General features: G+C 38.7%; 1 protein-coding gene across 1 annotated transcript in view; it reads left to right on the forward strand.

The window, feature by feature from the left end:
• NME7 (NME/NM23 family member 7) overlaps positions 1-25,611 on the forward strand; it is a 94,370-nt gene that overhangs the window by 23,656 nt on the left and 45,103 nt on the right. Inside the window, exons 4-7 of the mRNA XM_085301454.1 lie at positions 4,782-4,892; positions 8,264-8,314; positions 10,378-10,585; positions 13,906-14,011. Coding sequence (XP_085157580.1) covers positions 4,782-4,892; positions 8,264-8,314; positions 10,378-10,585; positions 13,906-14,011 — 476 coding nt within the window. The remainder of the gene's footprint in view (positions 1-4,781; positions 4,893-8,263; positions 8,315-10,377; positions 10,586-13,905; positions 14,012-25,611) is intronic.

The following is a 25,611-nucleotide window of genomic DNA, read 5'->3' on the forward strand; positions in this document are numbered from 1 at the left end:
TTTTTTCTTAGATATGATGTTCCAGTGAACCCCATTGGGCTTGTTTCTTTTTCTTTCCCACTGTCTGTGCTTATTTTGAACTCTTTTTTTTGAAGAGATGTATTATAACCAGACAGGCAGGAAGAGTTCAGTAAGATTGCAAGTCCTAATGCTCATCTTTGTCTTAACCTCACAGAAACATTGCCCTGGAAATGACTGCCATAAAAACTTTCCAGAGWGAGTTTTCCTGGTACTCTCTCTCCAAGCTGGAGTTAGGATGGGTAGAAGAGTAGCAAAGGAGGCAGAGAATAGCAGTGGAGGATTTCTGGATACTTGACCACCCCCTCCATTCCTCAGTGGGGCCTTGGGTAGATTAGGTCTGGCTTATATATATTTATTACATGAATTTATCCTTTTACAGTTGTGTTTTTCCTACTCTGCCTAAAGTAGCTTAAGCCCAAGTATTGATGCAGTTATACCAATGAAAGGAAGCTTATAATGAAATGACATATTCATCTTACTGTAGAGGAGCAGCTATAGCTGTATGCAGCAGTGCTTTAGTGGTGTCAATGAATTGATCCTGGGAGAGAGGATGAGGTTTTATCCTGCCCTACAGAAGGGAGGAAAGGAATTTATGACATGTCGGCTGTTTGGAAAACATTTTAGGAATGTTGGCTGAAAGATAGCATAGATATGCAAGTGGTGTTACATATTCAGAATGGCCCAAAGGAACACAGTGAAATGCATCTTAAACAGCCAGGCAAGAGATTCTCAAAATCCTATTTCTTCACAGAAAGCACAGAAGCTAGCTTTCACTGAGTAAACAGGGCTCTACTAAAAGAGCCCTTGGGGAAAGTGGCTGCTTATGAGGTGTTTGCCCTTTTGGCCTGGTCCTAGRAGGTTTTACAGCAGTGATTAGTTAAGCAGATAAAGTAAGATTTCTACAATACATGATAATTCCTAAAAATAATTTGTAGGTGGACTTCTGCTAATAGTTTTGTGACCGTTGCCTGAAGCAGAACATTTTCCCATCTTTTCTTGCCTTTACGCTCTGCARGACCATCCGTACTTTAGTTCAAATTTGGAAAATCTCTTATGTGCTTTGGTCACTGCATATGCATGCACATAAGCTCAGTGAATGCCCATGAGGGAGCTTGAGGACTGTACTTCAAAAAATGTTTTGAAAGAGGGGCATTTGTTCTTGTTGATAAAGCAAATAAACATWACTCTGGGTACACAGAGGACAAAGTAGATGGGTAAAAACAGCCAGTTTTTGCATAGACCTTTTTGTGATTTAGGCTAAAATTATTTAGACAGTTCTACAAAAAAACCCATGAAACTTCARTGCAGTTTCAGTTTCTACACCTACATTTCTTCCATCCTGGATCAATTTTTAGATATTACAGCCATATTTGAGTGCTCTTCTTCCTCACTTCTTTCCCAGTGTGTTGTAAGGAACTATYGCAAGCAGGGAGTAAAATGAGTAAGTAAGCACATGCTTAMTTTAGAAGTGTACCACGTAAGGAAATGCAGGTGTGAGGAAGGGATTTCTGTTTCTCCAGTTTTTCACTTGTGATCCGGGATGACTTGTAACCCAAGGTAACTGTTTGTCTGACAAGTGTGTCCTTTATAAGTTGACTAAACTTAGAGTCAGTTACCGTCACAGTTCTTCAAAAATCTTGTAAGAATGCTTGTGGCAACCAGAAATATTTGTATTCTTTTCTGACTGAGTATGTTACTCGTATGCTTCCAGTCACTGACATACTCAGTGTTTCTGCCTCTACAAGACATAAAATATTTTACATGCAACAGTCCTATTATCAGAAATAAGCAGGTCTCACATGCTTAGCCCCAGCATGCATTGTGCACCATTTCTTTGATCAGCTCCCATCTTCTGTTTTTTAGTACTCATTGGAGTACTGTCATACAGTCCTTCCGAAAATGTAAGCAAATGAGCTTAATTTTTATTCTTTCTCCTTTGTTCCTAAACATAAAACTGTTTAAAAATGTACTTTGTAGGCTGCATCATGTCAAACCACAAGAAACATATTGCTAATTAAAACTAAAAGTAGGGCACTTGAATCCAAAACCAATCTGAGCAGCAGTGTTCAGTAGTCTGAATTCTACTGCTTCTTACCCTGCATACCTCTGAGAAGGTGTCACAATTTGTGTACTGATGGTGGAAAAAAGTTGTAACAGTTGCTTGTTATAGTTTGTATTAATGTCTTCTAGGTAAATTACCTCATAATATAGCGTTTCATTACCTATTGCTAGAAATTTTAGTTTTACTAGAAAATTTTAAATTAGAAAAGTAAAGAACGGATTATTTCTGGATTTAGATGTCTCTTGAATACCATGTGTGATAACATAGGTTCCAAAAATATTCCTCAAGGAAATGCAAAATGCACAGAAGCGTTTGTTCCAGTGATTCAACCCTTTTTTCAAGGTAAATGAGAGAGTTGAGAACCTATTATGCCAAATGCAGGTCACGTGTGGCGAGACTGGATGTGCACATCTCATCTGGCTAGGGCGCAACTGCTCCCTCTCATGTGCCTTGATGCACATGGCTCATCCTGCTGTATGATGGGTGCATGTCACAGAATGAAGTGGAGCTGTGAAATCCTTGGGAAAGAGGAAAACAGGCTATGGGCCACAGACTTTATGAATTGTGCTGACAGGCTACGTTGACTGCGGGCCAGAGGTCRACCTTTCCTGTCTGGAGCCAAGGCTAACCCCATCTTGGTTTGCACTATGGTGGGCTAAAAGCATATGCGCAGTGGACTACTCATCTGAGGGTAGATGTACATTTTAAAAAAATGCTCTAATGAAGTTTCTTGCAACTGCCTGACTACCCCCTTACCTCGTCAGTCTTTTTRTGTCCTGTTTCCCAACAGATCTGAGCCTAAGCTGGTCTGTGTATATGTGCTTCCTGCTACTTGAGGAATCTGGATTTGTTCCTGAGCTCTGAAGTCATTCATGTCTTTCCCTTACTTTTAGATGAAATATCAGATACCYCAAAATGTCCTCCTTTCTTTCTTTCTTTGAAATAAAATAGTCTCTCTGTCTATTCCCAAAACTTCTGACAATGTGGAGTCTCTTTAGGYTCAACGTAAATGTAGAGGAAACTTGCTCATCTCCTGTAACCTCAGCATATTTGAACTGATTATAATATATTATTGTGAACTTAAAGGCTGATTTCCATGCTATGCTAGTAAATAAAAAGAAATTTACAGTTATTTGCCTTTCCTTTATGAGAGTACTGCAATAAAGCATTTTATCTTGGATAGCCTTCATTATTGGAAACAGCGTAAAAGATAGRAAGAGTTCTTTAGGATTGTCAGAGTCTTGGAATCTCTGGGATACATGATTGAATAAATCTATTGATTTGTAAGCTTAGCACATTTGAAGCTGACTCACCACAAGATGCATATAAACAGAAAATGTCCTTTTACAGACCTGCTTTTTGTGCGTATTTTTTTGATTAATAACATGTTTAATGCTGGCAGTATACTTGACCATATGTAAAGCATAGTAATAAAACAGTCCTGGCCTGGGGAAATGTACAGTATAAAAAGATAATTATGGAGAAGATAGGATGTACTTGGGTACAAAGATGTGGAGGACAGAGTAGAGATTTTTGGATTGGTCTCCCTTTGTATATAGCTGTTAGTCGGCAAAGGAGATGGAAAGCTCCTCCTTCTAACCTTTTATTGCATTTATTAAAAGTATTAGGTATTTTACATGCAAATTGTTTGTCAAGAAGTGTTTGTACTGTACAAAGCACAGTGCGACCTTCTTCTCACTGGGGCCTCCAAATGTTTTATATGTAATAATGAAATCATTTCATTTTCTGAGTGTTATGGAAGAGGCACATATTTAAGCAATGTTTTAAGTAGGGCAGTTCAACAGGTTGATATTTTTTCATGTACATGAAGATTTCCATATTAGAAAAAAGGAGGTTGAGCAAACATAGGGAGAGAGAAGGAAACAAATCCATTGTGTTCTAAGCCCGTGGTGAGTGAGGGGCGTGGAGAAAACGTCGACAGTTGCAGCATGAGAAAGATGTGCTTCAGAAATTTAGTAAATATATAAAAGTTCCTTTTGTCTGAATAACCTTCATACTTTGCATGCACCACAAAACTAATATTTTCCATCTTGTTGTCAAAGCCCCCTATTTRTAAGGCTGTGAAGTTATCAACTTCTTCAGGAGTCCAAGAAAACTACTGAAATTCCTGAACAGCATCTTACAAACTGCATGTACAAAGCAAATTTAGGTCTTAAATAGTGTGGCTTTTGGGAAAAGAGCATCAATTTGGGCTAACAGCAGATGAAAGAAACATTAAGTTTTAGGTGTGACTTTCTCAGGTCTGGAAAGAGAAGCAGCAAACTTCAAGTTGAGTACCGTTACTCCGAGTTTGGTTTAGGCTGTGTGAAGGAGAAAGGTAGCTGTTGCGGTGGAATAGAGGAGTGCATTAGCTATGGCAGAAAACAATCAGATTGTTAGCCCTGAGAGTGAGAGGAGGACTGGGTAAAAGCAATGGCTGGTGGAACATTATAGGCTAACTGGGGTAGAAAGCTAAGGAAATTGTAATATGCAAAACCTGTCCTTATCAGAGCAATGTCTTGAACAGGCGTTCAAGAACAGCGTGAAAATTGATGAGACACTGGGATGAAGATGCTTGACTGAGGCAAAGTTTTTCTCTTTGATGTGATGCTTTTTGTCTGAATGTAAACTCAATTTGTATACTAAATGTTCTAAGGAAAGTAGTGTTAGCTGTATCTTTCTTCTCTTTATTTTCCAGAACACTGGCTCTGATTAAACCTGATGCAGCACCGAAGATGGGAGAATTAATTGATATCATTATTAATGCAGGATTTACAATAACTAAGGCCAAAATGATGGTGCTTTCAAGGTAAGAACATTTTAAGGTTAACTATATAAGATCTGAATATTATTTTTGCATTAAAGGGTGTTCTCTGAAATTATTCCATGTTTTTCCACACATGAAATTCATTCCACTCATTCCAATGAGTAATAAAGGGAAGACTCATCTGTTTCATAATCATGTGTAGGTTTCTGAAAGCATACAGAGAATTAAGCTAAATGCTGAAAAAGTTCTGTGCAAATGCACATAGGTGAATGCCTCTGTATGATTCCGAGGTGAATAGTATAGCTCCAGCAATTCCATAATGTTTATTATTGATGTGTTGCTATGTCTTCACCCCATGGCTTTGTGGTGCAAACAATATTGCTGATTATAACAGAGTTGTCTTTAAAGCAGTTATTTTTTTGCCTTTTGGTAAATCCATCATCTTAATTTGTGCTCCCAGATAACGAATAGAAGTCCCTGGCAAAGCAAGTGATCTTTTGGTCTTATTGCAGGATGGACAGATTTTACTTATGTATCTTCCTAATCCTCTCCCCCCCCACCTCCACACCCTATTGCTACTCTCACCCACAAAATAAAAAGAAAACATGTTGCAGAAGAAAGAATACGGTTGATGAATTTACTGTGAAAGTATTCCCCGAGGTTACTGCACCTTTTCTCAATTGTTGCTTTGCTAAACCTGCCCATATACACCATCTCTTTGATAAGAAAAGCTTTCTTACCATTTCATAGGTTCTTATGGTTTCTGTATGAGAGCAGGATCAATTTTCTCCTAGCTCAAAATGTTTCTGGCATTCTGAGGTTAGATAAAACACCGTGACTTGCTCTTCCTATTTATATGTTCACCTGTTGATATTTTCAACTACTGTAGTCCCAGATCCTCCCTCAAACAGCTCCAGTTCATGAGTTTAGTCAGATTTCTACAGCTGATTCACAATCAGCCTCAGTGTCTTTCAAGTCAACYGTTTTTTGGCTTGTTCTCCTGTCATCTGAGACATTTGATCCTGAAATGTTGGGTGCTTCTTTATTTCAATATCTGTCTGAGCATTTGAAGAACTGTTGAGCCAAGTCTCATGCTCTGGAGTTGACTCACTGAAGAAAAAAGAAACTTTGAGATTTAAATTTTTATTGCCTATTGCTATAAAAAAATCTCAGCTAAACTTGTAAAATTGAAAATAATGATTAATAAGCACAAGACTGAGCTGTGATATTGGATGTGTTTAAAATGATGTCTGAGTATTTGTGGTTTCTCTGTGGACTGCCTCATTTTAAAATGTTAGAACTGTGGCTTTGACAGTCTTCCGCACCTAAATCTCTGCAGGCATACTTGTTCAAATCAGCACCATGATCTACAGCTTTCTTTAAAGGAATTATTGCTCACATTTGTCTGGCAATCCCTGTTAAATTTATTCATGCTTTCCATAAAAAATGTAGCTAAGATATGAAAGTCAGGGTAGGAACCTACTTAGATAGATCATRGATAGGATATTTGCAGACCATGGGTTTGAAATTTGACATTGCAGAAGTTCCTGTGAGTAGCATCAAAAAATATCACTACCTTAGTTAAAAAAATGGAAGGAAAGCATGTTAGCTGTATGGCCAATGAAAATCCTTTGACTTTAGAATGCCACATATTTGCACAAAGCAAGCAACAAACCAGGAACTGCTCAGTTAACGTGATCAGCTGATCATTTTGATTAACAAACTGGAGAAAGTTATGACTGTTTAAGTGTTTATCAAGGTCTGAAGAATTAAATTCTTCTTAGGTAAATGGCTGGTTACTTTGAGGTCGTTCTTTTCCTCCAGCAGAGGCTTCAAAACTGGGCTTACGTCTGTAACTTGGAATTCTGTTCACAGATTCTCCTTTTTTCTTGTATGTTAACTTACAAAGGGATGGACTGCAAAKGGAGAGAGATGGGTAAAGTGGCATTGCAGAGGACAGTGCAATGCCTTTGTTCAGACTTGTAATCTGTTTTTTGAAAAGCATGCAGRTAATTCCTTTAAGTAAAAGATGCTTTTCAAAGTGAGCAGAATCATGGAGACCAGAAAAACTCACAGAATCGTTCCTATTAGTGCAAGCAATCTTTTCAGTGGGAATCTTTCAGTCTCCTTGCAGCTCGGCTTTGGTGATGAGCTTTGCACCCAAACTAGGGGTGAGCAATTTTGCTTACTTTCAACTCTCAGTCCTCCTGAAACGCTTGTCCTTCTCCATAGTCCGGCTTTAGAACATGGTACGCATCAAGTTTTGGGACAAGCCAAGRCCAAGCATTTGCTTTTGAACTGGAATTTTGAGGCAGCAGGATAACAGACAGGGCTAGACTTAAAAACCTTCAAGTGCTTTCCAGCTGTTGCCATGCTGAACAAATGGCAGAGTTGGCAAGACATGGAAAGTGGCTGGAGAAGAAGCAGGGGGGAGAGTAGTTTGGCTAGCTGCAAGGGATGGTGGGGTGAAAAGCCACAGAATGGGGTACCCAGTTGTGGATGGCGCGCACAGTCCCAGACACGCAGATCTAGCTCAGCCCCGCGCTGTTAGCGATGTGGCTGTAGGAATGCAGAGTTTGGAAAATGTCACAACCCCGTCCAACCATGTCTGAAAAGGTAGATGAATATATTTGTGTTTAGCCAGCAGCGAGCACTGTGCTGTCTCATCTGTGCTGCTTGCATTACCTGAGTAAAGGCTAAGCAGCAGCTGCAGTGCAGACAGACTGTATATGCCTAGTGGCTTGGCAATGTATGGAGCCCTGCTCATTACAGAACCTCCTTTGCCTGGTGTGGCCTCAAAACAGAAATGCAAAACTGACTTGAGTTTTYGCATGGCAAGGTGCTGGGCAAATGTGTGTTTTAATCTGCAGGGGATTGTGCTGCTTACAGGACTTAAACTATTTGCAGATGTTGAGCAGAAACCAGGTTACACAATATTCTGTTGTACACCAGTGTAATCAAGCAGTAGCCTTGATAAGGAAGTAGGTTCTAGTGAAGCGGACAGATTGTTGATTTATGCTTTAAAACTATACTTCATTAATGAACAAAATGAGATGAAAAATGAAAACAACAGGATGGTAAATGGCTTAGCAAGGTGACTCTGCTGCATGCATTTCCTAACTTGAGGATGCGGGGACCTTCAGTGACTGAAAATCAGTGTTAATGGCCTTCAGTGATTACTTCCTTTACCAAGCAGGAGCTGAAGTTGGAGTAAAGTACACCTGTAGACATACTATGACAGAAAGTTAAATATCGTTTCTATTACTGGGCATGAAAATAGCACAAGCTGTCTGGCTAGGGAAGACATTACCTGTGGAAACTTGTTGATGAGTAATTGGTTGTGATTTTTCAAGAGGTTTTATTATGTCTTTTTTCTTTTCTTTTCTTTTCTTTTCCTGTTTTAACTCTTCCAGAAAAGAAGCAATTGATTTCTACGTAGACCATCAATCAAAACCTTTTTATAAGTAGGTATATAATTTTCAGCTTGACATGTAGTATTCTTATTTATTGAATGCACTGGATTCATTTTGCATGTTCGAAACTGCAAAACAAGCAGAAAATCAGAGCTTATCTTAGTTGAGTGGAACCCTTTGCAAAGTATGGGCCCTGTCCATCTTCCTCCAGGGGCAGACTCCTATTTTGGTTATCTAGGGTCTTAACTCACAGTCTTTACAGCCTGATGATATCAAGGGAATGTCTTTGGTCCCTCAAAAGTGAAAATGCACCTAGCAAGGCCAAACCTCAAAGCCTAAAGCAGAAGCATCTTCACGATCAGGGTGGGGCTTGCAGGAAAGGAGAACTGGCGGGAAGCACTTAGCTGTGAGTTCTGCTTTAGTAGCATTTCCCCCAGATGCTGTGCAGGTTCCACTTTGCCTGGAAATGCCGGCAAGCAAYTTTCTTCCCCCTTGTTTGGATTTCACAGTCTGCGTCTGTTAGGAAGAGGGTGCAGCTTTACTTTGTGTTTTTCAGACATGCTTGAACAGTGGGTTGCAGTGATGTAGTCAAGAGACCCGATTTCAGTGCTGACAAGAAGTGCCTGAGTATTAGGAGCTGCCAGCTGTTCTCTTGCAATAGCAACTGGTATATTGTAGGTGCAAACTCCTGCCCTGCACTGAATGTGACCCCAGGGCATGTCTGACCATATTGGAGATCAGAGGGACATTTAGAATTGCTTTTTCTTTGCTGAGTAAGCCTGCTTGAATATGCTGATAAGTGAGCAAGAATGCTGCCTGTAGTGTTATTTTGCAGATGTCTACGATAATGGTAATTTGAGGCTTTTGTCCATGGTGATGTGCCCTTTCTCCTATTCTACAGTCCTATTAGCTACATCTTTTGCATAGAGTTTTTTCTGAATTAGAGATAAACAATTAGAAATAATTAATGATTAAATAGAACAAGAATCTTCAAGCCAATAAAATGTAAAATCTCTGACAGAGTTACATTTGATATTTTAATACTGATCTTTAAAGAGGACTTTCWGATTTTATTTGCAAGTTCACTAGTCAATTAAAGTCTGATGAACARTAAGAAAAAATAGCAATTTTCTTTCTTGAGAAAAGAACATTTTTCATATTAAAGAATTTTTTACGCATGCTTTTTATATGCAAAATTTTATAAATACATAGATAAGTGCAGGCACACAAGCTCACAATTATAATCGTATAAAGCTCTTTTTAAAGAAAATTCTGCAAAAATAATTGATTCAACTTTCCCATTGTTGGCTGTGTCTAGACTACAAGCTGAAAAAGTAGAGTTCTTGGCATGCTCATTCTGTAAAGAAATAAAGAAATAGAGGTATAGTTACACTTTTTTTTTTTTTTTTTTTTTTTTTTTCCCCCCAAATGAAACATCAAGGTTTCCAATTTTGAGTAGCTGTTTTCCCTGGAAGTGAGATGGCTGGCACAGGTTGCTCCAAATAGTCTCCTCCTTGTACTCGTGTTTATGCCATTAACGTGAACTGATTTCTGCTTATGCCAAGATGTGATGACTTTGTGGTTAACCCTCCTCCCCCCACACCAAAACCTTCCAAATTTTGTGTCTCTGTACCTTCCCGCTTTGGAGTTTGGCTAGGCAAGCTTTGGCTAGGTAGACCTGGAGATGGGACAGCAGAGCAGTCCTTTCTAATGGTATTGCTGATGTTTCAGTGGGGAAAAGGCACAAGGTGCATGCAAAGATCCTGAAGGTCTGCTGTGCAGAAGAGATGTGCTTAGGAAGCATTCCTGACAGGCAGATGGTTAGCAATGGACTTTTTCTATTTGTACCATTTCTGCTACTGATCTCTTACAAATTAGCTTAAGTTACCTTGCCCTTTTTCAACAGCCATAGTAAGAATCACAGCATAGCTTAGGTGGGAGAATCTCTGCACATGACCTAATCCAACTGCTTCCTCAAAGCAGGGRTGGCTTCAAAGTTAGATCAGGTTGCTCAAGGCCTTGTCCAGTTGAGTTTTGAGTGTCTCCACTGGATTACAGGTTTTGTTGTTTTTAATTCATTGCCTGGATCACCATGCGCTATTTCCATTTTGCAGTGAGCTTCTCCAATTTGTTACGAGTGGCCCCATTGTTGCTATGGAAATCTTAGGAGATGATGCAGTGTCTAAATGGAAAACATTACTAGGACCTGCAAACTCTGCAGTGGCTCGAACTGATGCACCAGACAGTATTAGAGCAAACTTCGGACACGATGGCCTAAGAAATGCAGCTCATGGCCCAGATTCAGTTGCTTCAGCTGCTCGAGTGAGTTTTTGTGTGTTTGACTATTTTTCTTAACAATTTTTTTTAAACTTAATCAGATAACAACTAGTTCTGGAATTCTTTAATGTTTTTTTTCCATTTGAGTTCAGAACAAATTTAGATATTCTGCATGATTCCTTTTTAGCACAGAAATGTAAACTGTCTGGAAACAGAAATCTTGTTTATCCCTGTTACAAGGGGAACCATCAGGCTCTTTGATCAGGAGAGCATGCCTGGCTGTTTTAACATCTGTACATCACACACACTGAAAATTTTAATGTTGAGTTAACTGCATAGTCTGCATAACCTACCAGTGACCTACCAATGTTGATCTTAAAGGATACAAACATTTACATCATTTTATGCTTTCATGAGTTCCACTTATCTATTCTCCTCCGTAGTTGTTGCTTGTCATTGTTCAGAAGAAATAGGCTCCCTTGAAGAGGTTATTTTTTACTGCTTTGTATTTTGAAAGGTAATACAGCAAGCCTGACTGTCAGGAATTTGGTCTACTGAAGAGGCATGTGCTGTAGGCCTGTTCTCTTTTGCTTTGTTTGCAGTCTATCTCAGGGACTGGATAATAGATATTACCAGCATTTATACAGAACTGAGCTGTCCATTTATGTGCATTGGTGTGTGGATAGATATGTTAATGTGTGACTAGAATAAAGCTTGCATACTGGTTGTTCAGGGCAAAGGCTTGTTTGAATGGTTTAATTGCCTGCTTCCTGGCCTTGCTTTTGGTGTTGCCCTGTGGTATCTAACTCTAGACCATAGGGAAAAAATACAAGTCGTTTCTACACTGATCCTAGTCTATCCTCCAGTTAAGGTGGAAAAGTTGCAATAGCACAGCTTGAGAGAGATCTACCCCAGAACAGATGATAAGCTGCTACGTATTGTATATTAGAGAATATGGATATCCTGGCAGTTAGGGCATAGTTCGTCAGCCTTTTCTTTTGGCCCAGTGTTAGGCTGCACAGCATAGCAGCTTAATTTCAAAGCGAGGGTAGCTTTCTGTTGGTCAAATCCTCAACCTGCTTCATCTGTGTTGCACTATGCAGCACCGCACATGGCCCACTGGGCTCCTGGATACTCTTTGTGTCTGTCTGGATTTAACAAGAAAGCATGTACTGGACCCAAAATACTTTTTCTTATGGCAAATTTGATAAAGTTGGTACATGTTCACACAGAATTTTAATGAAATTGTTAGGTTTTTATGATCAAGAAAAAATCTCATGAAGAAAAGTCTTTGTAGTTCTAGCTAAATATCTAGATGTCTTCATATAGAAAGGAGAAAGTGGTTGTTCCTATGTGCTGCCATGACAACTGTGCCAGCTTTTGAAGCGAGAGCCTATGAAAAGAATATCTATTAGCATAAGATTTTAATTAGAACTATATGTATGTGCTTTGGGTTAAGATTGTTCATGCRTTTCATTATTTTTAAGATGCTGTTTGAAGGCTCCATTCATCTCTAATACTTTTATGACTATGGAATTATTTTGATGAACTTTTGCTGGTATGTGCATCTTTGAAGTTATTGATAGCAATATCAGGCTCTGATAAACCAACAAAAATTGTGATTTTAATAGGCCTGTGCCTATTTTAATTTAATAAGTCCAGTATTAGTATTATATGGCTATATAGCAGTTGTCCTAGAAGAAAGAAATACAAGTTAAACGGACATGAAGGAAAATGAAATTCCAACCTGAATGGGTTGTAGCTGGAGCAGTTGAAGTAGAAGGTTGCGTTGTCCTTTTTGGGTCTAAATGATCAATGAATRTCTCTAGTATACTCTAAAATGATGTCTCTATTTCTACAGGCCAAGTTTGGGGATTATTTTAGATTAGGCATAAATGRAAAGGAAAAGTATTTTTGTTTCTAAACTTTCACTTGGTTCTAGTTTGGTATTTCCTTATCCTAGTCCTTTGGCATTATTTAATTACTTTTCTTTTTATCACTTTTACCGTACAAAACAAAGTTTTTGTAGTATTTGTAAATATTTTACTGCCTTTTCCTGTCTGCTGCATTTAGAGCAAACATTAGTAACAGAGTGGGACAGGGTCTTTGGAGCAAGCAGCATTTTATCCTTAGAAGGATGTAGGAAAYTAGCCCTTGTGCCTCACATATATAATGAGGATAATTTGTTAGGGAAAAATCAAAATACATTCTTCTTTCTATTGAGAGATCCATTAGCTGGAATTGTGAAGTTTGGCTAAGGAATACAGGAATTTATCAGAGTGCAGTGAGCTAAGGAATGGGAAATAGTCAAGCCTATTCCATCCAAAGTGTTCTACTAAATTAAATAAGACAATTCCAGGAAATGGCCTTTAGAACTGCTACTGTTACACAGGAAAAAAATCAGATGGATTTTTGTAGTAGTATCTCCAGGATATTATTGTTTCCTTTAAATAGAAATTCGTCAATTCTCTTACTGAATTTGATCAATAGGTCTTAAATGGAATCTGTGTCTACAACATTTGGCTAATGTTTATTGGCAGATTGTGTAGGCTGTGTGAATAAATGGTATGGAAAAAAGCATGAAGCTGGCGGTGAACAATGAGCAAATTATCAGGGAGGAAGGAGGCTTGGTTGTCATGATCCCCACAGCATAGCCTACGACCCCAKACTGTGTGATTCGCAAATAGTGATGGGGGAGGAAAGGAAGCAGTTGGAGGCAAAGAGGTCTCATGATTCATCTTAGAGCAGTTGAGTTCATCTGCTTCAATTCAGGAAGACAGAAAGTAAGGTCAGTAAGTCATGAGGACTGAGTCAGCAGTTTCAGTGAAAGTTTAGTCGTTCAAGACGAAAGGAATAAAAAAGTTGTAAAAATAGAAAAAGCTGTAAAAATGGAATGGAAGTCAGTTCTGCATATGGAAAAAAACATACTAAGAACTGGATGCTAGCTGCATTCTGCTCGTGTAGAGGAAAAAGGTGATGTGAAGAAGAAGGATAAAATATGTGTATATGGGACTGGATTTGGGAGTAATACTGAGGAAAAAAGAGAATGCAGAAAGTGGGAGCACTATCAAGTGATTATGCCAATGGCATTTTCAGTGCTTGAAATGGAAATAGATTGCATTGGGGAAGTAGAAAGAAAGAAAGTGCAGGAGATATTCAACTTGTGATTTTATGATTGTACGATGGTGCCAGAGAGATAAAGATATGTTTGAGAGAATATTAAAAGGAAAAATATATTTTTAGCACTAGAATTTATAATTAAGGTTTATGTGGCTATAGGTATGTCAGATGTTGTTATTTTTGATAAAAAGTTGAGGTGTACCACTAGATCAAACTAAAATATGTTAAATTACAATTGTTTTCAGGAGCTGGAGTTGTTCTTTCCCTCCAGTGGAGGTCGTGGACCAGTCAACAGTGCAAAATTCACAAACTGTACTTGTTGCATTATTAAACCTCATGCAGTTAATGAAGGTAAGCAACGTAGATAGTGGAAGCAAAAGCGTCATGTGCTTTACTGTATCTTGTGACCATATCTTTGTCATTTTTGAGAGAGTAAGAAATTGCAAAAGCACAGGGCATATTTCATAATACATGCAGAAAGTATGCAAATGTTTTGTCTTTCATACATAATTTCTGCAGTTCACTTCTATAAAGAGGATGTCATGTATTTTCCCAGTATTCCCATGTATTTTCACAGGAATGAAAGCAGGACATATGGCTGCATTACAGGGCCTTCATTTGCACGGTAACATGTTACAGTGAAACTACTCATGAAGAGAGATTTGTGCTAGTATGAATCTTGTTCTGCTGACTCTGCTGTGGAGTCAGAAAGTGACAAAGGCTTATATTTGCTCTGTGAAAGTGAACAAGAGAATCCAAGCATTTGCTCTCTGTCACGGGGAACACCCTGCGTGTTTGTCATAGAGTATCAGAAATGTCTAATGTCCAGCTGTTACCGTGAAAATTATCTCACTTTTGTGTCCTAAACTTGGATAAAGAGCATGTATAAGAGCAATGAGTATAGTAAAACATCTTGGTTCTAGCACTTTAACAGTATTTTTGAGCGCAGAATAAATATTGTCATGTGAGAACACAGAGATTTTTCTTAGCAAGGTGCAGAGYGCCACAACATTTTAATCATTTCTGTGTGGATAGCTGAAATGGAGGAGCAGAAGTGACTGTAGCAGTTCCCAGATCTTTCACACCTCAAGTGGGATGTCTGGAAAGCTTGACTGGAAGGGAGAGAAAAAAAAAAAAAAAAAAAAAAAAAAAAAAAGCTTTCACAAGAAAGAATCTTGCATTCACTGCTGATAATATGCCTGTTATTTCTCTGAGGCCTTGCGCATTATCTGCTACTGATAAGTCTGCCATGCAGCAAAGTCAGAATCATGCTTCTTTTACAGAACTATGGGCAGCATCTGGGACTATGATTTTAACTAGCTGAATGTTTGCAGAGAGAAAATTGTTCTGGTTGGTACAGTCCTTAATTTGACTGTTAAAATGACAAAGTGGATGGCTTCAGCTCTGCTTTCCCATGCTTCAGATATAATTCTTGTTACCTAAGGGTGCTCAGATTCTCTCTTTGAGCTTAAACCTCTTTTAAGCCTCTTCATTTCTGTAGATTTCAGAGTGCCCTGTCTGCTGCTACGTTTTCTCTTGATTTTTTCCAGAATTTTTGGAAACACCAAATGACAAATTATCTTTGTGTGTGTGTGTATGTAAGATTGGAATAAAGCTAAGCTTAAGGTCTGCTAGTTTAGTCCTTTATCTCTGTGGCAGGCTGGAAAAGCAGGAGACAACTGCTGTTCAACAACTAAAAGTAAAAGGTGAAGTGTACTAAAACTTCATGAGCATTTGTCATAGATACACGCAGCTTTGATTTTTTTCATTTTGATGAGGGAAGTAATCAACATTGGCGCTTCTTTTCTAACTCAGTAAAGCATTTTATCAATTTTAAATTAATACCAAGAATGGTGGAAGTCAGGGATTGACTATGCTCTTTTCTTCCTAAGCCCTCTCCTTCCTGTTGTTCCTCTCTGTTCTTTTCTGCGCTACTCTGAATGTTTCAGAAACCGCAGATGCAGCGTCTCTTAAAGAGATTATATGACTGAGGTAGTCTGAGTTTGAGTTCTGACAGGGATTTGGACTAAAGGAAGAGAAGTCACTGTGGCTGAGCAGGGGCCTCCCTCCTAGACTGGGKGCAGTGGTGTGGACTTCGTGTTGCAACTGCACTGGTTCCAGCATACAGTTAGAGGCATGAGGAATCCTCCTTCACCCCAGCTGCAGGTGCTCTCCAACATCAGCCTGAGTGTCACAGGCGAGAGGATTTGGCTGCTCAACTTGTCCTCTTCTGTTTTCATTAGTCTTTTCTCATGCTCCTCTTCAGCCAATTTTTGTGGGTAACAGCAAAAGTATCACTGAGTGACATCTCTTTTTGCATGCTCAGCCCCCTTGTAAAGCAGTTTGTGTTTTGACAGCTGGAAGAAGTGTGTGCAGTGGCRTAAAGAGCCAGGTGCTAGCATTGCYGCAGCTTTTGGAAGCTGAATTTACTCTCTTGCAATTAAAGTGCCTACTTCAATGGTGAAGGAACATAGCCTTTGGCTCCTATTGATTTTTAAAGCTTTTAAAGATCAGTGTATACTGTGTATCCAGTGGCCGGCTGTCCTTACAAATCTGCCACCATTCCTGCCTCTCTCTGCAGACTGTGTTGGAGCTGGGGAGAAGCATACTGAAGGGTTGGGGGTGAGCAAACAACCTCTCAGGAGACCTCACAGCTGCCAGCCTGGAGTAGGCAGATAATAAGGGTGAAGCCTGGCTTTAGGGAGCAGAGAGCCGTGGCGGGGAGGCAACAGACAGGCCCCATGAAATTGCACATTGGGAGGCAGAGAGTAAGGGAGATGAAGGGGTGACCCATTTGCACTCAGCGATCCATCTCAGAAGAGGAGGAGGCCCTGCCCGTCCGGCCTCCCGTCTACCCGCTGTTCGTAAACTGYGTTCAGTGATAGCTGAGAAATTCTGGTTATGCCAACAACGTTTCCGGTATCTCAACAGAAGCAGGCGCTATAGCAACGGCACTTGTGGCAAAACTGCACGCTGGAGAGAGCGTAGTCTTAAAAATAAGCAGCTTGCGTCCCCTCAGAAATAATGCTTCTAGTYATGGCTGTCCGCCCCTGCCATTTCTAGCAGGGAGGAGGTAAGCTCAACTATGGCAGCCGGCGAGGAAGCCTGCCTGTGGGGCTGCCAGCGTGAGAAGGGGAACTGATGAGGAGAAGGCAGGGAGRAGAATTTACGTGGGTCAAAGCAGCAGAGCCTGTTGTGCAGCACAGATTTGATTTTTTGCTCCACGAATTTTCAGTAGCGACCACCTAAAAATAACCCTTTGTGCCATTTCCTATGCGCTGTTGAGGTTTTGAACTTGATTATCTAATTAGCACGAATATAATCTGCTCATTACACGTGTGCAATTAAGTGAAGTTTCCCTTAAGTGCTTAAGCTTATGCAGAGCTTYAGTCTTTATTTCTGCAGAAACATTTAGCTGAATTTGTGATTTGAATTTTRCTTTCCAGCCCTTTTCCCGGTGTTTCTTTTTCCTGTAGAATCCATCTCATACCTAAYTCTTAAAGGGAAAAATCTACTAATTTTTCTTTACTGGAAGACGGTTTGCTTTAACCATAGCTAAGCCAGGAAGCTTTTCAGCAAGCTTACTTGCTATCAGAGGGCTGGATCTAATCTCTAGTTTACACTAGTTAATTCTAGGACAGAGCCCTTTCTTGGAAACTGCCTTTGATTACAGTAGGCCATTTATAGGGTTCCTATCCAACAACAAAGCAGTGGAAAATCACTGTCGCTTTTATCKTGGGGCTTGCTGACCCACTCGTAACCGGCATAAGGAAACATCTGTTGCTAGGCAGCCGGCCCGGCACCGTAGCAACCCTAGTACCTGCRGTGGGAACATGACGGCAGCGATCCCAAGCACGTGAGACCTCACACCAGCCAGGGTGCAGAGAAACCCTCGGGGCCAGATAAAGGGTGCCGGGGGAGCTATGCGAAGTTAAACTTCAGCTGTCAAGAGCACTTGTGGTTCGTGGGCTGGAGGGTATTGTTGGCCCTGAAAGAGCATGTCTCTCGGTGCGCCTCTTAAAGAAGCAAAGTAATAGCTGCTTTGTCAGCATAACTTCTTCCTGGAGGATCCAAGATGGGAAACCAGCTGGGAAGGCCTTTGAAGGCAAGGTAGCCTGGTGCTCAGGGCTAGGTAATTTTAGCTCATTCTCCAGCGGCTCCTCCTGGTGGAGATGAAGCACTTCACTGCTGCCAACTTTGCAGCCACCTCAGCCAGCCAGTGAAGCAGTCGTATTTTAACTCTGAAAAGGGTTTGGGAGAGCAGTCCAATTCCTCTTTGTGGGAATGTGAAAGGATGAAAAACTGCTTGACGTTATTCCATGCAGATTCATTCCAAACAGGAGTGTGCCAGAAGGAGAAGCAACATAGTTTGCTGTCTAAAGAATCAGCCACACTTTTCAATATCTTTAACCTTCCCTCTTCCCTTCTTTTCAGGCCAATTTTTAGCCAAGGAGGATAGTAACTAGCAAGTACAACTCTTCAGTTATGTTGGCTAAGATTGTAGAGTGTATTATTCAATAACTGGAGCATTTCAGTGTGGTTCTGCTTTCCATATCCCACTTGCTTCTTATGCTTAGAGTTTCTGATCATTTAGATATGGGGTCACAGTCACAATCATTTAGGCTTCCTTTTTTTGTAAGTCCCCTCATGTTATTAGATCTGGAGGTATTAGCACTAGTGCTCAGAGATGGAAATTATAAATGCACCAAAATGAGTAAACTTCAATTTGATGCTGTGAGGACAGCTATGACTTGACTGTTTCGCCTGCAGAGGTGGGGCCTTGTAGATCACTTTGGGTGGATTAGCTTTTAATATATATATGTGTAACAGTTTAGTTGTTTGCTGTAAGAATCGGAATTCTTGGTATTTTTTGACTTTCCTAGTTTATAATTTTTTATGTGGCTTTTACTTAATTGCTTTGAAAAACGAGCAACCAAAAATGATGACAATAGCAATGATCAGGCTGTAAAGGCTGAAGTCAAAAGGATTTTATATATGCTTTAATATGCTTAGACTGCTATACAAAGTTTAAGTTGAAGTTCTGCCCTTCCTTTCCCCAGTCCCARCCTGAGGCATGAGTTCTCATAAGGTCATGAGGAGCTTGGCCAAAACCCAATTTGAGTCTAGAGTTGCACCATGACCTTTAAAACTACTAGTTAAGAAGTCACTAGATCTAGTATAAACTGGAAGGCCCTGTGGTCTTTGGGACCACTAAGTGTGTGACTGGCTCCCAAGACAGAGTTGTTTTCCTAATATGCATTAAGTCTGAGATTTCGTTGTAATATTATTCAGTGGTAAATTGAACCATTGTCCCTTTTACGTAAAATTTACAGTGAGGTATTGCACATTATTTTTCAGCTAAATTTCAGTCTCAGAGAAAGTGAACAAATCAGGATTTGATTCTCTCTGAGTAGGAAAGATATTCTGTGGAAATAGGACTTAGACCTGTTCTAAACAGATGATAAATCTTAAGAGAGCTATCATCAACTCTCCTATTGTAATATTAAGTTGATATTTATTGAACTACTTTAGACAGTCATAGAGCTTCATCTACACAATGCTACGTGATAGGTAACCTAAGTAGCATATTTCCTTATTTGTATGAGGACTTGATCAGAAGAATTTTAATTTAGAGAGTAGTTCTTTACTCCAAAGACAAATCTAACTTTGACAGAAAGAATCTAAAGGACAACAGTTCAGCCTGAAGTGTTTACAGAAATAGGGTTTACTTATGTAGGTTCCCGAATGAAGTTATTTTAAAAGAGAGAACAGGGAGAGAAGGACTAGAATAAAGCATTGTAGTAAAGTATACATCTCCTTCAAGCAACTGAAGAGCTGTTCTTGACATGCAATGGACTTGCTGCTCGTTGAATGAGAAAAGACATTGTGAAAATGTCCAACTCSCCTCTGGAGTGTGCTAAATATAGTTACATGTATGTAGTTGGAAAAGGAAGTAAGCTGGAAAAGAAAATGAGGATGTGATAAGAAAGGTGCTCATCTGTCATTATTATCAGGACTAGATCTTTATCAAAAATAATTTGAATTCATTAGATACTATTTTTGAAAATTGTAAACAAACTCTGGAGATTGATTTTTTTTTTTATTATTTTTTTTCCACTCTGGAGTTTTAAATAGACCTAAGTTTGAGCAACCTTTTTTTTTCCACCCCAGAAAATTTAAGAGTAGTAGAACAAGCTTTTTAGAAAGTTTTTTTTTTCCACATGTGAAAGGAAAAAATCGGACGTGCAAATTTCTCACAAATAATCTGAAAGTATATTTTCTGTTTGTGACAAATATGCATACTAGACAGGTGAAGTGCAGATATGTTGTGAATTTACCTCATTCTAGGCAAAACTTGTGTCTTTGCAATCTTTAAGGTAGAGTGCATATTGGAGTCATTGGTGATAGCCTTGATATACTGAACAATTAGAAATCTGAAAGAATCTGTTTGAAAACAGCATCTGAAAGTGAACAAAAGTGGAAGGAACACAAATCCTTGGAGGTTCTTTAAAGAAGTATGGTAGATCGTTAATATGTGACCTTTGGATATTCTCATATGCAATATGGCGTCTTGCTGCTGCAGTTATGTGAAAACTATCTGGTAAAGCCCAGGCTCTCAGCTGCAGGTATTTTTGCAGATGGACCTCGGTTTTATTCAAGTTTTATTTATGTAAAATGAAATGCGCTTTGCTGCTTATATTTTCCTTGAATATATTAAATATAAAATGTTGAAGTGTTTTGAAGTTGTTTTGTGGTATTTAGTGAAGATGAGGTTTTGCTTTTTAGAGAAATGAGAAAAAAATCATTTAAGAAAAGAAGCTATTTTGCCAGTTAAGAATTAAGAAAATTTTAGCTTCCACAAGAACAGTCTATTTTTTACTGTCTTTGCTGCAGTTGTAATGATGGATACTCCATGCTTGGAATGATTATCTTTTAAGTGAAGCCTGTAATGTTTCTTGATTAGTTCCTGTATTAGCAGCTTGACATAGTCTTCCCAGCTTTGAGTTTTAGTTGCTGGTGAGGAGATGACACAATGTGTTTTCCAAGTATGTAATAGATGCTTTACATCTGAATTAATTTAATTAGAGAGGAAGGTGGACTGTATCTTGAAATCTTTTCTGATGGAAGGGAAGGAATAGAAGGAGGTGTATTTCAGAGAATTTTTTTTTGTAGAAAAAACAGATCAAATGGCACAGTCAGTCCTTGCTTCAGCTCATAAATATCCCCCTTACCAGTGGTGACTGTTCTGCAGGCTTAATGTTACATAATAAATGCATGTGTTGTTCTTGATGATGAAYGGCATCTCTATGCAGGAAAGATTATTTGAACATATTTTAAAAAGAAAAACATTAGGAATGAGTGTGTATACTGCACTTTGAGATTCTCATTCTTAAGGGGTTACAGAAAAGTTAATATTGGAGCTATTTTTAACAGTTTCTAAGAGTGGTCTGGGGAATTTCAGGCTAATGAAGAGTCTTTCATACCAAGAAAGCTGATGAGTCAAGAGCCTATAATTTCATTTAAACCGCTTAGGTAATGATGATATGATGAACATTTACCAGCATGGATTCTGTGAAGGGAAAATTTGCTTTGCTGATCTTTTGTTCAGCAAGCATACTTTCCATGAAGGTGGGTAAAATGGAAAAAGGTATCATAATCCACTTGGACATAATACCTTCATCAAAATCCCTTGCAGAAGGTGTTAAGAAACCAAGGTTTTCTTTTAACAAAGAGATTCATACGCTTAGAGCCATACAGCATAAGCATGAGCTTAGCTTTAAGCATCTTCGTGAGCATTGGACTGGACATGAGCATGTCAGCTAAAAGGGCTTTACAAGTGAAGTCTTTGGCACCCACCTGTGGACAGTTCTTGTTGATATTTGAATTTGTGACAGGGATGGGAGAGAACAGAGCATATTTGGCAGCATTCGTAGATGGTACCAAGCCACAAGAGTTTCAGAGGATTTGGTCAGAATTCAGAAGATTCCTGATAAACTGGAGAAGTGAAGCAATATGAAGAAGATGACACTGAATATAAACAACTACATAGCACTGCCATGAAGGAGGGAAAATAAATGCACAAATATGAACTAGAGAAGAACTGGCAGGGTATCAATGAAAAGTCCGNAAAAAAAAAAAAAAAAAAAAAAAAAAAAAAAAAAAAAAAAAAAAAAAAAAAAAGTTTGGAATAATGATGGCTCAAAAGGACAGAGTCCTCCATATTGGTTAGATTTTGTTGAGTTTTTTTTTTTTTTACAGTTCTGCTCAGTGCTGGTAAGACCACAACTTGTGCAACATGCCCAGTTTGTGGGCACTGTGTTTTAAAAATAATGTAGTCAAGAGCAAAATGGTCAAGTGAGAACAAAAGAATTTTAGAATTTTTAAAACGGTCTTCCCTGCGTAGAGATATTCATCACCAAGACCACCACAAGGACTTACTACATAACATTAAACCTATGGAACAGTTATTGCTGGAAGGGGGATATCTATGAGCTGCAGCAAGGATTGGCTGTGTCATTTGATCTGTTTTTTTTTCTCTGAAGTACACCTGCTTCTTCTCCTTCCTGTCTCAAACTGTTGGGAAAGACTCAGAGAATGTGACCGTGGTGAAAAGTTAAAGGGTTTGGTTTATTTAGCCTGAGAAAGAGAAGACTRGGAAATACATCTTTCCATATGTAAAGGAATAATTATCAGTCTTTCTCTGTGCCCACATACACTAATTTAGATGAAAGGAATTTAAGTTAAGTGTTAGGGAAAACTTACATCAGTGGTCTGATAGCTGGGAGTGTAGTGGAATCTTTGTTAGCAGAAATTCTCGTGAACATTTTAGAAAAATAAAGAAAAAAAACCCCGCAGACTATAGCTGTAGTCTAACTTCACTGTATGTTGGAGGAAAGCATAAATGAGCTGATACCTTTAAGTATATCTTCTAGTTTTCTTTTTCAAATATAAGCCTAAGGAGAAAGTCAAGATATTTGATCCAAAAGGAACCAAGATGTAGAGGTAGGAATATGTAGTCTTCTGCCAAGGCAAAAATGAATGATAGAGTTTTAAGTCCATTTACTGTTGACCTAGGATAGTGAATTGGCAAATCATCCTCAGGAAGTGAAATCTAAAATTAATAAAGGCTAGATAGAGTAGCTCATAGGAGATTTCCTAAGGATTTTAATCTCTATAGTAAAGTTAATTGACAGTGCAGTAGTAGATAAAAATTATTGTTGATAATTGTGGGCTAATGTACGCTATAAAGAAGAATTTTAACCACTGCCTCTCTGTAATGGTAATCATGCATGAAAACTCCTTAGACAAGGTCCCATACTTAGTGTCCAGTAGGGATGAAAAATAACAAGGAAATATTAAGAAACGTATGAATGGTTTGGATGATAATGCTGAATTCTATCATAWAAACCAGCAGCATGGCCTTAGCCAAGATACCAGGTTTAGGTCTGTTCATACTTCTCAAGAAATAAGCAAAAATAAGTGAAAAACAGTATAGCCATAGAAACATCTTCCTAGCCAGAATGAACCATATTCTCTTGAAGTGAAACAAATCTGAGTGGATGTGATAAAAGGATGCAAAATAGCAAACAGCTTAAAAGAAATAGATAAAAAGAAAAAACAAACTGAATGTTTCCTTTTTAGCTTTCTCTTAACACGACAATATTGTATTCATTGGAAATGAAAGCCAGAAACCTCAGCCTTTCTAGGTAAATATTCAAACATCAGGTTGAGTGCAGCACAGCTCTTGCAGGGGTCATTGATCTTTTCAGAGGTGTTGACCTTTCTTAAACTTTCCATCTTCCCCAGCTTCCTTTCTCAAGTGTCGTGCACTGCACAGCTGATGTGCTGGATACTTTGGCTGTTGCCTGTCTGGGATCTTTGACTCTCTGAATTTGAATTTCTGAATAAGTTCTTGCATCTGAACTTTAAGTGTGACTCTTCCCCTCAGTTCTCATGCAAGAATTCTCAGAATAGCTTTTTTTTTTTTTTTTTTTTTTCCAATAAATGTTTTTTTTTTTTTTTTTTTTTTTTTTTCCCCTAAGGTTTTCATCATTTTGTGTCTTGATGTCCTCTCTGGCATTTACAAATGCCATCTTGCCTTGTTTGTATTGGTTCAAAGCATTGCATCTGGTATTAAGCTGTTGAACCTTTTACCGCCTGTTTAGATCTTCCTACTAGTTTCTTTTGCACATCAAACATGCAGCCATTTCGGTTTCAAGAACCCCTAAGATTTACTATTGCTGTATATAATTTTTCTTGTGCTATCAAAATGTTGACTTCCATTCTGCAGTCAAGCAGTGGCGATATCTTTTATCTTCATCCTTTTAGCATTTTCAAATAAATACCATTTGTAAAGGTTTTTTTTACCAGTGCTGCCTGTGTGTATGGTTGCATTCTCCATATATATCTGTAAAGCTGCCCTTTAAACTTTTTTGTGTCCTGTCTTAAGGCTCTCTTTTAACACAATGTCTAGAAAGAAATCAAGAGCGACTGAAAATCTTGGATACTATCACTATGACCAATACACCCTCATCATTTCCTTGCACCTTTCCCTTTATCTCATGTCTGTAGCCACTTGCCTCTTCTTTATCCCTCACTGTTTGCCTGCATTGCTTTTGAGCTTCCTTTCTCTTCCATGTTTGCAGAGCGTGTTTCACCTTCTGTGACTTGTGCCTTCATGCTCTAGAGTACACATACGGGAATGACAGGGAATTTTTTTCATACGCTACACTGTGAGGCTGGGAGATTAATAGCAGCAAATTATGACTGGGGCCAAAGTTCAGAAAGTCTAAAACTTAGTGTTTTTGTTGAATAGTAAGAATGCCTAGAGTTGTGTAATGTCTAAGTAGAAAAAGCAAAAGAGAAGAGATAGGAAAACCTTTTTCTTCAGGGGATAGGTTGGCTAACTGATGGGAAGAAATGCGCTTTTTGAGAAAGATCAGCTTCCGCTTGCACAGGGCTTTACACTGTTGGTCTGAAGCAAAGATCCAATCAGAAGTTCAACTGAAATATGGTGCAAGGAGATCCAGCTATGAAATACCCCACTTTTCCTCTTTCCAAAACTTTGTTCTGACTCAAGTCTGACTGTGCTTCTCGGGTTTTTTGTTTTTCTTCCACTCCCAAGTACATGCAAAGCCTCTTGATACAATGAAACCAAAGCTTTTAAATGTTCCATGATAATCAAATTGCAACGTGAAGTAATGAAACATCTCAAAATATCAAAACTAGATATGAAGTGAAATTGTTATTTATATAGTTAGTACTGCTTTAAACAACTGGTACCAGCTACTTCTGGAAATATGTTACAGGATTAGATAGATTGCTGATCAGATCAATTATAGCAATTTGTATATTCCTGTGAAAAACCTGTTGTTGTTACAGAGGAATATTTTTTAATTATTGGAAGGGTATTAAATAAATGACATATTGAGGTTGGAGATGAGGAAATTAGTTGTTGACTTGCTTTGAAGATGGTCTGCTGTCTCACCTAATACATATTTAACAGTGGAATGGTTAAGTTGGAAACAGGCCAAGAATGTAATGTCACTAGTTGTAGAGCTAGTAGTTACTAGCACGCCAGGACTGGCAGATCCCGTAAACACAGCTATTACATATTACATATTACCTGTTAATCTAACTGTTAWCCAAACCATTAGAGTGACTTTCATAAAGCATGCTCTTTATTCCAATCCATAATTTTGCAAATAGTTGCAACATTTCTTGAAGTCTGATGGTCCTCCCTGCTATTCCTGCTCCTTAATTAAATACAAATTTCAGACATTGTGTTGTAAGGAAACAGATTGTTCGAGATCCCTACAGCTGATGAGATCTTGGTGCTCTATCCTTTTATCTGATTAAAAGGTGTTGGAAGATTATCTGTCCAGTATTAGATGCCTTGTAACCTAATGCTGGCTAGGAGATCTAAAGTCCTTCCTTCCTTCACTTTCCCC

This window comes from Rhea americana, unplaced genomic scaffold (assembly GCF_003343005.1).
Source record: "Rhea americana isolate MKP2758 unplaced genomic scaffold, rheAme1 scaffold_177, whole genome shotgun sequence".
Lineage (NCBI taxonomy): Eukaryota > Metazoa > Chordata > Aves > Rheiformes > Rheidae > Rhea > Rhea americana.